Genomic DNA, 16237 nt, shown 5'->3' with positions numbered 1-16237 from the left:
CCCACGAAGCGTCGTTACCCATCGCTCCACAAAAGCCGCGGCCCTTGCAGAGCAAGGGGAAACCCTACATATTGGTTTCAGAGCAAGTGACGTAACTGATTGAAACGCTACTAGCGCGTACCCGCTAACTAGCTAGCCATTTCACATCCGTTACACTCACCCCCCTTTCAACCTCCTCCTTTTCCGCAGCAACCAGTGATCCGGGTCAACAGCATCAATGTAACAGTATAACTTTAGACCGTCCCCTCGCCCCGACACGGGCGCGAACCAGGGACCCTCTGCACACATCAACAACTGACACCCACGAAGCGTCGTTACCCATCGCTCCACAAAAGCCACGGCCCTTGCAGAGCAAGGGGAAACCCTACTTAAGTCTCAGAGCAAGTGACGTAACTGATTGAAATGCTAGTAGCGCATACCCGCTAACTAGCTAGCCATTTCGCTAACTAGCTAGCCATTTCACATCCGTTACACTCACCCCCCTTTCAACCTCCTCCTTTTCCGCAGCAACCAGTGATCCGGGTCAACAGCATCAATGTAACAGTATAACTTTAGTACGTCCCCTCGCCCCGACCTCGGGCGCGAACCAGGGACCCTCTGCACACATCAACAACAGTCGCCCACGAAGCGTCGTTACCCATCGCTCCACAAAAGCCGCGGCCCTTGCAGAGCAAGGGGAAACCCTACATATTGGTTTCAGAGCAAGTGACGTAACTGATTGAAACGCTACTAGCGCGTACCCGCTAACTAGCTAGCCATTTCACATCCGTTACAAGAGCATAATTAAATTGTTGCCAGCAGCACAGTTACAGTCACCAACGCTCTGGAAAACTGTCTAACCAGCTCTGCTAGGGCGAGTAAAATGGTCAGAGTGGTCTCATTTGTGTCTGGAAGTAGCTAGCAAGCTAGCCAACGTTAGCTTGGGTGCTTGACTGCCATAAGGTCAGAAAGCTCAAAGGCTGGAGTGTCCAGTGTGCGCTCCGAGAGCGAAAGCTCTGAATTTACAAACAGACAATCTGACTATGCTCTGAATTTACAAGTGCACTCTGGCACTCCAGATTGAATTTAAGAACACACCCAAAGTTGTAAAATGTCTAACTAGTAATTTGTTATGCTAACTAGCTAGCAAGAGGTTGCATAGCAACAGCATCAACTTCCGGTAGAGAGGCGAAGAGCTAGTACACTCAACTGAAAGCATACTGTTCGTTTACAGCATACTAAAATGAACTATGTAGTATATACTCATTAAGTGTGCAGTATACGTATGTTAGTATGGGTATTCGAACGCAGCTCTGGTTGCCTCTGCCAGGAGGCTGAAACTTGGCTGCAAGTGGCTCTTCCAGCAAGACACTAACCCCAAGAACTCATCATAATCTACAAATAAATGGTTAATTGACCACAAAACCAATATTTTGCAATGGTCATCTCAGTGTCCGGACTTGAACCCCATTGAAAATCTGTGGTTTGAATTGAAGAGGGCAGTTCATAAGAGCAGACAAAGGATATCAAGGATCTGGAAAGATTCTGAATGGACGAATGGTCTAAGATCCCTCCCGATGTGGTCTCCAATCTCATAAAACATTTTAGAAAAAGGCTAAGTGTCGTTATCCTCACAAGGTGAGGTATTGAAAAAAAGGATGACAATAATTTTGACCCCTATCTTTAAAAAAATTATATATTACTTGTTAAACAAATTGTATTTCTCTGAACAATAAAACAAAATCATTTTCAAATGTTTTTGAGCATACAATAGCTCAGTATTTTTATTATTTATTTTATAGACTTTTTTTGCTCATCTTTATCAAGTGTGCCAATAATTTTGGACCTGACGGTACGTATCAAAATAATTTACTGAAAACAAAAATAACTGACATAAAAAGAAAGCTCTTGTGCAATAAATTGTGCTAATATATTGTACAAAAATGAATTGAATAAATTAAAATGAGTCTCTAATTACTCTTATTTTCTCTAACTCACAAACTAATTCTAAAATCTTTAAGGAGAGCAAGGTATTTTGTTTCATTTTAAAAAAGCATAACATTTTAGTCACCTTACATTATTCAGCCTTGCAGGCAGCTTGGTGGTTTCCCTGGCCCTCTGCTAGTGGTGGTGCATCCTGGGACAGTTGATATTGATTGTGCCATTTTCTGAGGAGACAGACCGAGACACATTAGTACCCAGCTCACCCCTGCTGAAAAACACATTAACTGCCTGCATTGGGAGCCCTGTCTCGTAACCATGGCAAAGCATGCAGGGAGTAGGTAGGGGTATTAGGCGGCAGCGGGTTCAACACACAGACTCTCTGGGATTGTCTGTCAAGCTCTCTCTCTGTTTCTCTCCAAATCCCACACAGAGGCACGTACAGGGTCATACGCACACACATACAATTTGTATATATTTTTTTATTCAGGCTGCTTCCATCACTCATATGTTACCACATACCTCTTATCTCCCTTAATCTCCATACATAAATATTTTTCCTGTCTATGGAGACGAGAACAAAATATAGAGGTAGGGAAAAGAAAGGGGTAGCAAATCAAGTGGTGCGAAAATAACAAAAGTAGTGCCTGATATACTGTATATTTTAATTATTTCTACAGTTATAGACCTATGCCATATTATTTTATACAGAAGCTGTAAAAGTTCTCAGCTATACTGTAGTGATCCTCCCTAATGAGCAACCTTGCAATTCCCACCAAGTGGGTTAACTCTATTGGTGTGAAACGTAGGGGGCTTGCTTTTCACGCCAGTGACACCCATTCGCGACACACTCCCTCCATTCGCTACATTGGTGTCAGAAGTGGGATGGTGGACATGAGGCCATCGAAACGCGCGGCCGGACGTGTGAGGGGACTGAGGTGGTCAAAGCACGGGACAAGCCTTCCCATTCCGAGGGGGCAGTGTAGCGATCCTCGCTAATGAGCCACATTACAATTCCTAAGTGGGTTAACCCTATTGGCGCAATGCATATAGGGTGTTTTCTATTCACCCCAGCGCCACAGGTTTATGTCTCTGTTCCTCCGTTTGCTACTCTTACTGATCTTTTTTAAATGAATGTTATTATCTAAAAGTTTGCAGTTTCAAGCTAACAGTCTCAAGAACACAGGTACATCTAGCAATTAATAACTAATTAATTGATGAGATATACATTTTCATGATCCAAAGACCAATAGATCTAGCAGGGTTGGCTGCTGTTGGCACTGTAACAAAACATTCACTCTCCATCTGTCGCAGCCGGCCGCAACCGGGAGATCCGTGGGGCGACGCAAAATTGGCATAGCGTCGTCCGGGTTAGGGAGGGTTTGGCCGGTAGGGATATCCTTGTCTCAGTATGTTAAAAAAAATAAACAAAAAAAATAAAATAAATAAAAATGTAATAAAATGTATGTACTCTACTGTAAGTCGCTCTGGATAAGAGCATCTGCTCTTGGCCGGTAGGGATATCCTTGTCTCAGTATGTAAAAATGTAATAAAATGTATGCACTCTACTGTAAGTCGCTCTGGATAAGAGCGTCTGCTAAATGACTAAAATGTCAAATGTAAAATGGACAGATCATCGGTAAGAGAGGAGAAAACTTGGCGGAAGTGGACGCTGATGTGGAGCGTGAATACAATGGCGGGGGAATCAAGGAGAATTGGAATGTTATCCAAAAGAATAGAAAACGGAGCAAAGAAGCAGTGATGCGAATGTCCCTTCTTATCTTGTAGGAGTACGTTTTGTTAATTAGGAGCAGCTGATTGGATTGCCAATTTTGAAGAATTAATTTGATATATTCAAACTGGTGGAGAGAGTGCTGGGTAACGTGAAGGCTGTGAGGATCACTAGAGGCGAGCTTGTTTCGATTTTTTTGTTCTTCTGAGTTTTTAGAAGGAACGTGTGTTGCGTCTCACCCGAGTTTGATGTGTCCTGTGTGTCTCTTCGGAACAGGGCACCCCTCGCGAGGGTAATATCTGGCGTTTCATTGGAAATCAATGTTGCAGAGATGAATAATATTCCTGGAGTGATTGATACTCGTCGGATGAATTGTGGGATGTACGAAGAAAAAAGTGTTATTTTTGGAATCTCTCCCTACTCAAGTGCATTTGGGATATATAAACTACAGAGAGAACATTTGTTCCGAGACCAATGCAGTGTGATCACTGTAAAGCTTTTGGACATGTTTCAAGTGTTTGCAGAAGGGAGAATCAAATATGTCCAAGTTGTGGAAAAGATCATATCATGTGTTTTAAAAGTGATGAAAATATGGCATGTTGCAATTGTGGTGGTAACCAATAAGCCACCTATTTGGAATGCCCAACGAGAATGAGGTGACCTAAGTCAGGGCATTTCATATGCAGCGGCTGTTAAAAGGGTTGAGGTTTCAAATGGTGCACCTGAAGAGTCCATGATGGTGGGTAGGTCTTCACTGAAGGGTGCAGGGGTTGCCGTTCAACAGCAGAACCCAGATATGTTAAAGGTTAAGAAGGTGGACTTTGTGGCCTTTATAGCCAAGGTGGAGAGGAAGTCCTGGAAAATAGACATCATTGTGGATGCGGCGGAATGTTTCCTGGGACTGAAAGACTTCTTGGCGGAGGAGTTGCATGGAGTATTGTCAAGCCTCTCAGGTCATAGAGCCTGAGAATTAAAAATGAATACATTATTTAACCTTTATTTAACTAGGCTAGTCAGAAGAAGGGAGATATGGGGATTTGAAGGATGGAAGAAGTGGGTGTTTGGGGGTTTTGGTTTTGTCAATGTGGTTTTTATTGTTTTATTTGGGGTGGATTTAAGTTTGTTTTCCCTATCATGTATGGATTTTATTTTTACCTTGTTTTTTTCAACGTCGTCCAGTTGGTGGCGGTAATACATCTTTTGGGGTTGTAGAATGTTCAGATCATCTCTTCTCCAGAGTATCCAGAAGAAGCCCAAGCGTTTTCCCAGGCTTTCAAAGGAAATCAATCTGAGATATGATGCTATTATGCTTTTAAATTTGTTTTAAATAACAATTGCTCAAGTAAAGAACTCTCCACAAGTGTCATCAGTGTCTTGTGAAAGAACAGGGGTCATAGACAACATATGATTTATTTCAGGGAACGGAACTGAAAAACGTTGTTTCACTTGCCTTTAGTAGTAGGGACTTCCCCTTTAATAGTAGGGAAATCAGCTCGCACCCGCCAGAACGTCCGGTTGAAATTCAAATCGCTAGCTAGCGAAAAAAAAAATACAACAAAGACCGATTAAACATCTGGCGACTTTCATGACAAACGATATCTGATAGAAGTGTGAACAGCACCAGCTAAGCAAGGATTATACCAAGGTGAGGATTGTGCTATTTTCATTACACTAGTTTAGCTAGATTGAGATCCAGGGCTGTCGCAAGCGCTCGAGCTAATGCTAGCATTGTAAAGATAATTAGCTAGCTACCTAACTGGCTATGCTACGTAGTTTGCTAGCTTATTTTAAAATCAATTTACTTAGGTAACTAGTTCACCGTGGTCGTAGAAGATGAATGTGATGTTGCTTCGAACATCTGGTAAAGTTAGCTAACTAGCTACTAGTCACCAAAACAGTCACTGAATCAGTATAACGTTACTAGTTAGCTAGATTTCAGCATCACTTCAATGCATCAACTTTAGTTTACTTATGGAGGAGAAGAAGACTGTCATATCAGATGTTGTTTATTGTGCACCTTTCCGTATACATAATTGCAACGTGACCTATCACAAAATGAAGAAACTGCAATGAGTAAATCTGTGTTTACAATGTGCATATTACAAGACATGTTAGGCTAGACACATTACATTTTTAACAATACTTTTTCTGATAAAACTAGTTCATTGCATCCGCCATGGAGCCCGGTTTCATAATATTTCAATATGTCCCAGCTGCTTGCCTTAGTTTTGAAGTAATCACGAAAAAACAGGCCTTATTTAAGGGCATTTTCCCGTCTCCTATTAGTTCTATTGAGCACGGTGGCACCAACTCGCTTTCTGACCGTTCTATTCCCAGCCTATTGTTCTGTCACGCCGCCTGCTTCGCTATTGTTGGCAATGAGACCTGCCCACGTTGTTGGTAGTTAAAATGTAAACCACAACAAAACATTACTCATGGAACTCTGAGGTCGTCCCATTGTCTCCTATAGGGAAACATAGGCATGTCTATCTATTTTGCCAAATATCTCGCAATGTGCATATTTAGAGTTTTTCAAATTTGACACAATTTTTATCATGAGAATCTCTTTCTAATTATGTAAGGCTGGGCAGCGTACTCTGCTGTCATCGATCACTAGACCAGAAATAGTCAAAAGTTGCACTTTTTCCCCCTACTTCCTCGTTATGCAGACATACTCACACTTGGCACCATCGAGGTGCGGATGTTTACTTTCTACACCAGTTATTTTTCAGTTTCGTCCTAAGGACAGATTGTAGTGGTAAAATAAAAAGGATACTTTTTTTGAGATACATTAAAGGGATACAAAAAATTGAATTATAAGCATCACTCCGGTCAGAAGAGGCTCTGCGATTGTTCAATTCCATTCATATGCTAGTGTTCCAGCTTAGCTAATGTTCTTTTGCCATGTTTCATCTTTGGGAATTTTGACTCGTTCTATTGTCCAGCCTAGACATGCTAGCTACACTTTCTCGTGCCCACGTAGGCCAGTTTTATGAAGGGGTGCACGAATAACATTTTGTTTTGTATTGTAACCTTCTCGATATGACCTTTACAGTGGGAAGCCCTAAGTAGTTCACAAGACCTCCTAGGAAGTGAGCTGGAAGGAAAGAAAGAAGGAGCCAGGTTGCGAGAAAACATATGAAAGAAGAAGCAACGATGTCAGAAGAAGGGGCAACGATGTTGGAAAAAGGGGCAATGATGTTGGAAAAAGGGGCAACGGCGTCGGAAGAAGGGGCAACGGCGTCGGAAGAAGGGGCAACGGCGTCGGAAGAAGGTGCAACAGCGTCGGAAGAAGAGGCGATGGATGCCACTGGTACTGGTAGTGAAGAGGAGTCAGGTGAAGCCTTGTCTAATGGCAGCCCCATACCACCTAAGAGGGGTAGGCCCAAAGGAGCAGGCTCCAAGAAACCTAAGATACTGAGGGTGCTAGACAAGCGGCCAATGGGCAGGCCACGTAAAGTGATTGACCCTAATGCTGTTTCAGCAGAGACAACTGCACCTTTGAAGCGTGGCCGGCCCAAAAAAGTTCAACAACAAAAAAAAATGGGTAGGCCGAGGAAGAACCTGCTGTCACCCGAGGAGGAAGAGGAGAGAAAGATACTGAAAAGCCAACCTAAGGGACCTAGAGTGTGGAAGCCGCTCGGAAGGCCGCGCATCCATCCCCGCGTGGATCCCCCCGCCACACCCACCTCTCCCGAGCCACGGGTAAGAGGCCGTCCACGCAAGGCAATAACAGGTAGAGGTGCCCACTTACGGAAGAACCCACCTCCAACTTCTAAAGTTTCAAAGCCCCCCGCTAAAGATGATTCTCCGCGAAAGAGCGGCCGCCCCTTAGGCTCCTTCAAAGCCAAGAGAGCAGCAGAGGAGGATAGGTCCAACAGTGCACCCTCAGCCAAACAGGGGTGCACTGTTTCTCCAATAGTAAGGCTTTACCGCTGCTCCAACGGTAAAGCAAATGTGTTAGATGAAGCTGCCTTCCAAGCCCAGAGTCAAAGAGGCAGGAGAAAGTCTGTGAAAGTTGATTATACAACTTATGATTCAGAGGAGGAAAATGAAGATGCAGAGAGAAGTGAGGATGAAGTCTTTTCTTCAGTAGAAGATGACGAAGAAGAGGAAATAAAACCACGTGATGGTCGTGGCAAGGCTAGTAACCCTGGTAAGGTAGCGGCAGCCATTAAGAAAAAAGTAGTGGTTGTTCCCAAGAGGCAGGGCAGAAAGCCTTGCTCTATCAAAAAGGTCAAGTAAAAGGAACCTAGGTGGAGCAGACTGAATGACTATCAGTAGCATCTTGTAAGATGTTTTGTTTTAAACATTTTATTATCTCTTACCCAACTCTTTCTTGTTTTCTCAACTAACCTATGTGTCGGTTTGCTCTTGCTGTTATTTTTTATGGTTTGATGCCTTTGTGGAAACCATGTGAAAAAACAAGTACTTTTTGTACTTCCTTGGTCATCCATAGCTTGAATGATGTGAAGACAATTTCATTGACAGTTGTTAATCTTGTATTGGTCTGTTTAGACTTATCCCATTTTAGATTTTTTCACTGGTACTGTCATTGATACGGTTTCTAATTCCATGCACATCCTATAGTTGATGATATTCTCATTGAGGTTTGTTAATCTTGTATTGGTCTGTGCAGATTTGTCCAAATAAGATCAAATGGTTTAAATCAATTGAATTAGTTAAGTATTTTGCTTTTCGTTTTATCTCTCCTTAAGCTCTTTAGTTTTCGAATTGCTAATGTCTTATTTTGTTTGCCTTAATTGCCAAAGCTTTGAATGTAACAACTTCCCCTTCCCAGCTATCTTTGTTTCGATACAGATGTTGTTACTATCACTATCATGGCACCCTTTTACCTACAAAGTGCACTACTTTTGACCAAAGCCCCATGGACCCTGGTCAAAAGTAATGCACTATAAAGGGAATATGGTGCCATTTAGGACGGTACCATAATCATGGTTGTGTTTTCTTTCACTTGGTTCATTGCATACTTCACCTTGTGGAGTCAAGACGGTAACTGTGAACTTCCAATCCAGCATCCTTAAGATTTCTCTTAGAAGATGTATGGTTATTGACTATTGTGATGGTTTTGTTTTCCAGTATCATCCACTCAACATCACTCCTCACAGTTCTTTTTAAGACTTTTTATGTCAGCTCTTTTTAATAGTTTTTTTTATCACTTGGCTTTCATCTGACGTGGATGGCTTGGTTTCACAGACTCTGGGGTGATGTTGTGTGTAAATGTTCAAGATTGTATGTTAAACATGTCTTCATCTAGCCTGGTATTTGTTTATTTAATTAATTCTGTGCTGGACCATGATATCAACAGTTCATACTGCATTACAACTTCGTCAATTATGTAATATAAAAATAGTAATTGAGGTACACAACAATCTATAATTTGTATGAATTCATGTTCCTGTGACCAAAGCTTGTTAGTTTCATGGTTTCAACTTGGTCTGTTCTTATGCTATGTTGCTTGGATTAATACAATGTTCTTGGCTTGTAACAATGTTTTTGAAGATGCAGTTAGAACTATAGAGATACATACTGTACGTTTTACCTATGTATTTATCTCTGTGATCAGAAACAGGTCTGTGAAACCTCCCCAACATTCATTTGAGGGTAATGTGAATTTCAGTTTTGTTAGAGACAGCAAATATTTAGAAAGTTTCATGTAATAAAGTGAAATGTCAAACTTTGATGTTTTTTCATCTCAATAAAACCTAAAATATTATTTATTTTGTTTTTATTTGGTATTGTTGTAAAGCTTAATTGTTTGAAAAGCAGAATGTGGGGAATAAATAGAAGATTTGATAAACATTTCTTCCTGGCTGGTCAGGATCAAAAAGTCGGTGGTGGAATGTTCACACCATTTATTGGACCCACTCAGTGCTTATCTCATTAGCATCATGGCAGCAACATTAAGACTTCTTAAAATGCTACAAAAAAAATCTAAACCAAAGAGAATTACTACTTTATATAAATAATATACGGTGGAGAACATAGATAAATGGTTGAAGCTTATAAGTAACTTAATGTGAAGAACATAACATTGTAAAGAATGTAGAATGATTTAGCGCTAGAGTCTACAGTGCAATCAGAAAGTATTCAGACCCTTTCACTTTTTACACATTTTGTTACATTACATACTTATTCTGAAATGAATTAAAAACAGTCCTCATCAATCTACACACAATACCCCATACTGACAGAGTGAAAACTGGTTTTTAGACATTTTTGCAAATGTATTAAAAATGTAAAACAGAAATACCTTACTTACCCTACCTAAGATAAGTATCCAGATCCTTTGCTATGAGACTAGAAATGGCGGTTCAGGTGTATCCTGTTTACATTGATCATCCTTGAGATGTTTCTACAGCTTGATTGGAGTACACCTGTGGTAAATGCAATTGATTGGACATGAGGAAAGGCACACATCTGTCTATATAAGGTCCCACAGTTGACAGTGCATGTCAGAGCAAAAACAAAGCCATGAGGTCGAAGGAATTGTCCATAGAGCTCCGAGACAGGATTGTGTCGAGGCACAGATCTGAGGAAGGGTACCAAAATATTTCTGGAGCATTAAAGGTCCCCAAGAACACAGTAGCCTCAAATCATTCTTAAATGGAAGAAGTTTGGAACCACCAAGACTCTTCCTAGAGCTGGCCGCCTGGCCAAACAGGAATCGGGGGAGAAGGGACTTGGTCAGGGAGGTGACCAAGAACCCGATGATCACTGATAGAGCTCTAGCGTTCCTCTGTGGAGATGGGAGAACCTTCCAGAAGACAACCATCTCTGCAGCACTCCACCAATCAGGCCTTTATGGTCGAGTGGCCAGACGGAAGCCACTCCTCAGTAAAAGACACATGGCAGTCCACTTGGAGTTTGCCAAAAGGCACCTAAAGAACTTTCAGACCATGAGAAACAAGATTCTCTGGTCAGATGGAAACAAGATTGGATTCTTTGAACTGAATGCCAAGTGTCACGTCTGGAGGAAACCTGGCACCATCCCTACTGTGAAGCATGGTGGTGGCAGCATCATGCTGTGGGGATGTTTTTCAGCAGCAGGAACTGGGAGACTAGTCAGGATTGAGGAAAAGATGAACAGAGCAAAGTACAGAGAAACCCTTGATGAAAACCTGATCCAGAGCGCTCACGACCTCAGACTGGGGAGAAGGTTCACCTTCCAACGGGACAACAACCCTAAGCACAGAGCCAAGACAACGCAGGAGTGGCTTCGGGACAAGTCTCTGAATGTCCTTGAATGGCCCAGCCAGAACCTGATTGAACATCTCTGGAGAGACCTGAAAATTGCTGTGCAGCGACGCTCCACATCCAACCTGAAAGAGCTTGAGAGGATCTGCGGAGAAGAATGGGAGAAACTCCCCAAATACAGGTGTGCCAGGCTTGTAGTGTCATATCCAAGAAGACTCAAGTCTGTATTTGCTACCAAAGGGTCTGAATATTTACTAGTTACTTAAACATTTTTTTTAAATCTTAAAACGTCTTTTTGTTTTGTCATAGGTTATTATGTGTTGATTAAAGATATATTTTAATACATTTTAGAATAAGGCTGTAACGTAACAAAACATGGAAAAAGTCAACGGGTCTGAATGCTTTATATGGTGTTATTTCTTGCATGACTGTGGTCTAAATACCCAGCAGACCTTTTTACTCGGCCCATTCCATTGGTCTCAATACAAAACACTGTAGTGGGCATACTCAGTGGGCATATGTGGGCATACTCAGTAGGGTCTGTAGAATCTATTTGTGGTGTCATTTCATGGGGCTCTGAATAATACGGAGTGTTGCTGGCAATGTTCCCTCAAATCTTTTGGGACACTGAGCCCATTTTAGGTCTTATGGGTGGAAACTTGAACCGTGTGAGTATTTTTCTGCAACTTCCTGTGCGCGTTTACAGTGGAGACTGAGGCTGTACACTTACAGTTTTGGACAGTAACCAATAGGCTATTGTGGCTATTTGAGCATAATGTACGCCTACCAACAAAACCAATGGAGCAAATCCCATAACATTCTCACATTGAAATAATTTTTGATTATATAGTTTTCTATGATATAGCCTATATGTGGTGTTCAATGCAGGCCTACATTGCATGCGACTTTTAATAACGTTTTTACATTGTGAAGGACTTTAATTAATACTTTTTTTACTTGATCTGTAACACCATGGGCCGAATAAGTGACTAAATTGTATTGTCTAATGATGCAAGAAACCACTTTACAAAATAAAAGTTATTATTATTACCATACAGAAATACAACACAATGCAATCACCTATTTTGTCACCTATTTGGCCCATGTTGTTACAGACCAAGTAAAAAATCATGAATTAAAGTCAAGCGCTTCATAATGTAAACATTTTATTAAAAGTTGCATGCAATGACATATAGGCTACGGTAGGTTATATCATAGACATCAAAAGCTATTTCCATGTGAAAATGTTATGGGATTTCCTCCATTGGTTTTGTTGGTGGCTTACGTTATACTCAAATAGCCACAATAGACTATTGGCTACTTTCTAAAACTTGAACCTCACAAGGTTCAAGTTTTCTCTCACGAGACCTAAAATTTGCTCGTTGCCCCAAAGAATTAGAGGGAACATTGCATCCAGGTCCTTGACTGTTGTCATCCCCACCCATACCATCAGAACTATCATCCAGTGTTGAGAGAGCGAAGAAGGCGAAGGTACAGTAGTGAATAACAAAAGTAAGGATGTGTCGGAGTGGAAAGTTGTAATGGTGTTTGACACCCTATTCGATTAACCCAGCTATTCCCAAACTGGGTGTACGCGCAATAACATTGAGGGTACGCCAAATAAAATAAAAGTTATTCAGATTTTCAAACGTTTATATTTTCCAATGGGGTTATACATTAGGGTGAGTTTTTTTCTCTCACCTGAGTAGTCTCGTTTCACTGCCAAAAATAAAATTAAACCATCTAGTGTTCAGCGAAATAACAGCACAATGTCAAATACAGGTAGCCTAGTCAAATAATTAACATCCAATCACATTAACCGTTACTCTCTCGCGGGAATTCCACTAACGGTCCGTATGTAGCGAAACGTAGCTGCTGCTCATGTTGGTATCTGTACTGATGGCGCAAAAGCCATGACAGGGAGACATAGTGGAGTGGTAACACGCATGCAAGCAGTTGCTCCCGACGCCACTTGGGTACACTGCAGCATCCACCGAGAGGCTCTTGCTGCCAAGGGAATGCCTGACAGCTTGAAAGACATTTGGACACTACAGTGAAAATGGTTAACTTTGTTAAAGCAAGGCCCCTTAACTCTTGTGTATTTTCTGCACTATGCAATGATATGGGCAGCGACCTGTAACGCTTTTACAACGTACAGGAGTGCGCTGGTTATCAAGGGGCAAAGTATTGACACGTTTTTTTGAATTGAGAGACGAGCTTAAAGTTTACTTTACTGACCATAATTTTCACTTGTCTGACCGCTTCCATGATGACGAGTTTCTCACACGACTGGCCTATCTGGGTGATGTTTTTTCTCGCCTGAATGATCTGAATCTAGGATTACAGGGACTCTTCGCAACTATATTCAATGTGCGGGACAAAATTGAGGCTATGATTAAGAAGTTGGAGCTCTTCTCTATCTGCATTAACAAGGACAACACACAGGTCTTTCCATCATCGTATGATTTTTTATGTGCAAATGAACTCAAGCTTACGGACAATGTCAAATGTGACATAGCGAAGCACCTGAGTGAGTTGGGTGCACAATTACGCAGGTACTTTCCCGAAACGGACTACACAAACAACTGGATTCGTTATCCCTTTCATGCCCTGCCTCCAGTCCACTTACCGATATCTGAACAAGAGAGCCTCATCGAAATTGCAACGGTTCTGTGAAAATTTAATTTAATCAGAAGCCACTGCCAGATTTCTGGATTGGGCTGCACTCAGAGTATCCTGCCTTGGCAAATCACGCTGTTAAGACACTGATGCCCTTTGCAACCACGTACCTATGTGAGAGTGGATTCTCGGCCCTCGCTAGCATGAAAACGAAATACAGGCACAGACTGTGTGTGGAAAATGATTTAAGACTGAGACTCTCTCCAATACAACCCAACATTGCAGAGTTATGTGCATCCTATCCTTTCAAGCACACCCTTCTCATTAACCTGTGGTGAGTTATTCACAATTTTTAATGAACAAATATGGTTTTATATATAAGATGGTTAAATAAAGAGCAAAATTATTGATTATTATTATTTGTGCCCTGGTTATTGAGTGTGCTGACCCTGGTGCTAGAAGGGATACGCAGCTGGAGGTTGAATGTTTGAAGGGGATACGGGACTATAAAAAGTTTGGGAACCACTGGATTAACCAATGCCATTAAGAAAGAGGTAGGTGAAGTCACATTAGCCTGGTCCATTGGTAAGGCACACTTGTTAATATTCTGTGCTGACCATGTTCAGCAAGGAAAGATTCTCAAAATGGAAACTCTCAATGGGAAGAAAATCACAAGTCATGTCCCTGGAGCTTCGGCTAAGATGAGGGGGATCATTTCTAGGGTTCCACTTTCTATGTCCATCAATTATTTAAAAGAAAGTGTAGAGGGGGGCATAGTGGTTGAAGCCAAAAGTCTATTCAGTAAGAAAGAGAGGCAAAGAAGTGAAAGTCAGTACTCTTAATGTTTGAGAAGGTTCTGCCTGAGACACCTTTTCAAATAGAAGTGCTTCCTGGCTTTCACTGTTAGTTTGGCCCATCTCCATTAAGGTGTTTTAAATGCCAAAGAATGGGACATGTAGTGGCTCTGTGCAAAGGAAAGAAAAGATGTGCCAAGTGTGGAGGGGAACATGATTATGGTGAATGTGGGAAAAATGTCAAGGCTAACTATTATAATTCTGAGGGGAACACAGTGGTTACGAGAAATCTTGCTCTCACAAATGTGCCGTGTCAAAGGACACCTTGATAGTTCATCAGATTGACTTCATAGCTTTCATTGGAAAGGTTATCAACCTGAGTGCGTTTGTGGAAAAAAGAACTGCTAAATTGAAGATCATTGTGGAAGCAGAAACAGAGTTTTAAGGAGTAACAGATGTTACTGTCACCATGCTTGTTGATATGTTGACTCCTAATAATACTAATGATGGAATGTTACTGTCACCATGATTGTTGATATGTTGACTCCTGATAATACTAATGATGGAATGTTACTGTCGTCATGATTGTTGATATGTTGACTCCTAATAATAATAATGATGGAATGTTACTGTCGCCATGATTGTTGATATGTTGACAACTAATAATACTAATGATGGAATGTTACTGTCGCCATAATTGTTGATATGTTGACTCCTGATAATACTAATGATGGAATGTTACTGTCACCATGATTGTTGATATGTTGACTCCTAATAATACTAATGATGGAATGTTACTGTCGCCATGGTTGTTGATATGTTGACAACTAATAATACTAATGATGGAATGTCTCAGTATGATGATAATTACAGTTATGGTTTTTGTCATCCTTCAGTGGAATGCCAGAAGGCTTATTGCTAACTGACTTGCCTAGTTAAATAAAGGTAAAATAAATATCTCCCTCTCTAACTTTAAGCATCAGCTGTCAGAGCAGCTTACCAATCACTTTACCTGTACACAGCCAATCTGTAAATAGCACACCCAACTACCTCATCCCCATATTATTACTTACCCTCTTGCTCTTTTACACCCCAGTATTTCTACTTGCACGTCATCATCTGCACATCTATCACTCCAGTATTAATGCTAAATTGTAATTATTTTCGCCTCTAGGGCCTATTTATTGCGTACCTCCTTACTATTCTACATTTGCACATTAATGTGTATATAGATTTTCCTATTTTTCTTTTCTTTTGTGTTATTGACTGTACGTTTGTTTATGTGTAACTCTGTGTTGTTGTTTTTGTCGCACTGCTTTGCTTTATCTTGGCCATGTCGCAGTTGTAAATGAAAACTTGTTCTCAACTGGCCTACCTGGTTAAATAAAGGTTAAATAAAAAATAAAAAGCCTTATTTCTAACGGTCAGGAGTTTAAGAAACGTGTCATTGATTTAGAGATCAAACCTGATGTGATATGTGTACAAGAAACAGGGCTTAGACCACATCTTGATTTTATTATTCCTGGTTATTGTTCAATCAGATCTGATAGATCAACTGGACAGAGTGGTGGCTGTGCTGCATTCATAAGGGAAGGTCTTGTATATCGTAATATACCTGTCCCATCTGAATATGTGATGGTGGGAATCTACAGTGCAGGTTGTAATATTAAGTAGCAACGTTTTTACAACTCTTGTCGTCAACTATCTGTAGCTATGTTTGATGAAATTTCAGGAGAATTGGGCTCTAGGGAGATGTGGTGCGGTGACTTTGGTGCATTTATATCAAAATATGTAAGTGCCTTACTAGTAGAGGCAGGTAAGATGCCTTTGGATATAGCTTGTCATTAGCTTATTGGGTTGGGCTGAAAAGCTGTGAGGTTGATCATCCCACTGCTTCTGTTCTAGACGACTGTTGAGAATATACTAGTAGACAAGGCAATGGTTTTGTTTGGAC

The 16237-nt window shown here is 41.1% G+C and overlaps 1 protein-coding gene across 1 annotated transcript; it reads left to right on the top strand.

Moving 5' to 3' along the window:
* Positions 1–4910: 4910 nt before the first annotated feature.
* Positions 4911–9389, top strand: LOC139554502 (uncharacterized). The gene is made up of 2 exons (XM_071367334.1): positions 4911–5297; positions 6708–9389. Exon 2 carries the CDS (start codon positions 6791–6793, stop codon positions 7895–7897), a length of 1107 nt encoding a protein of 368 aa, XP_071223435.1. The 5' UTR covers positions 4911–5297; positions 6708–6790; the 3' UTR covers positions 7898–9389.
* The last annotated feature ends 6848 nt before the right edge of the window (positions 9390–16237 follow it).

The sequence above is a fragment of the Salvelinus alpinus genome, chromosome 26, assembly GCF_045679555.1.
Source record: "Salvelinus alpinus chromosome 26, SLU_Salpinus.1, whole genome shotgun sequence".
Classification (NCBI taxonomy): domain Eukaryota; kingdom Metazoa; phylum Chordata; class Actinopteri; order Salmoniformes; family Salmonidae; genus Salvelinus; species Salvelinus alpinus.
The sequence above is the reverse complement of the archived record's forward strand: the minus strand, read 5'-3'. Positions and strand labels throughout refer to the sequence as shown.

Excerpts from the sequence above, each read along its gene's own strand:
- LOC139554502 (XM_071367334.1), top strand. The coding sequence starts at position 6,791 with ATGAAAGAAGAAGCAACGATGTCAGAAGAAGGGGCAACGATGTTGGAA.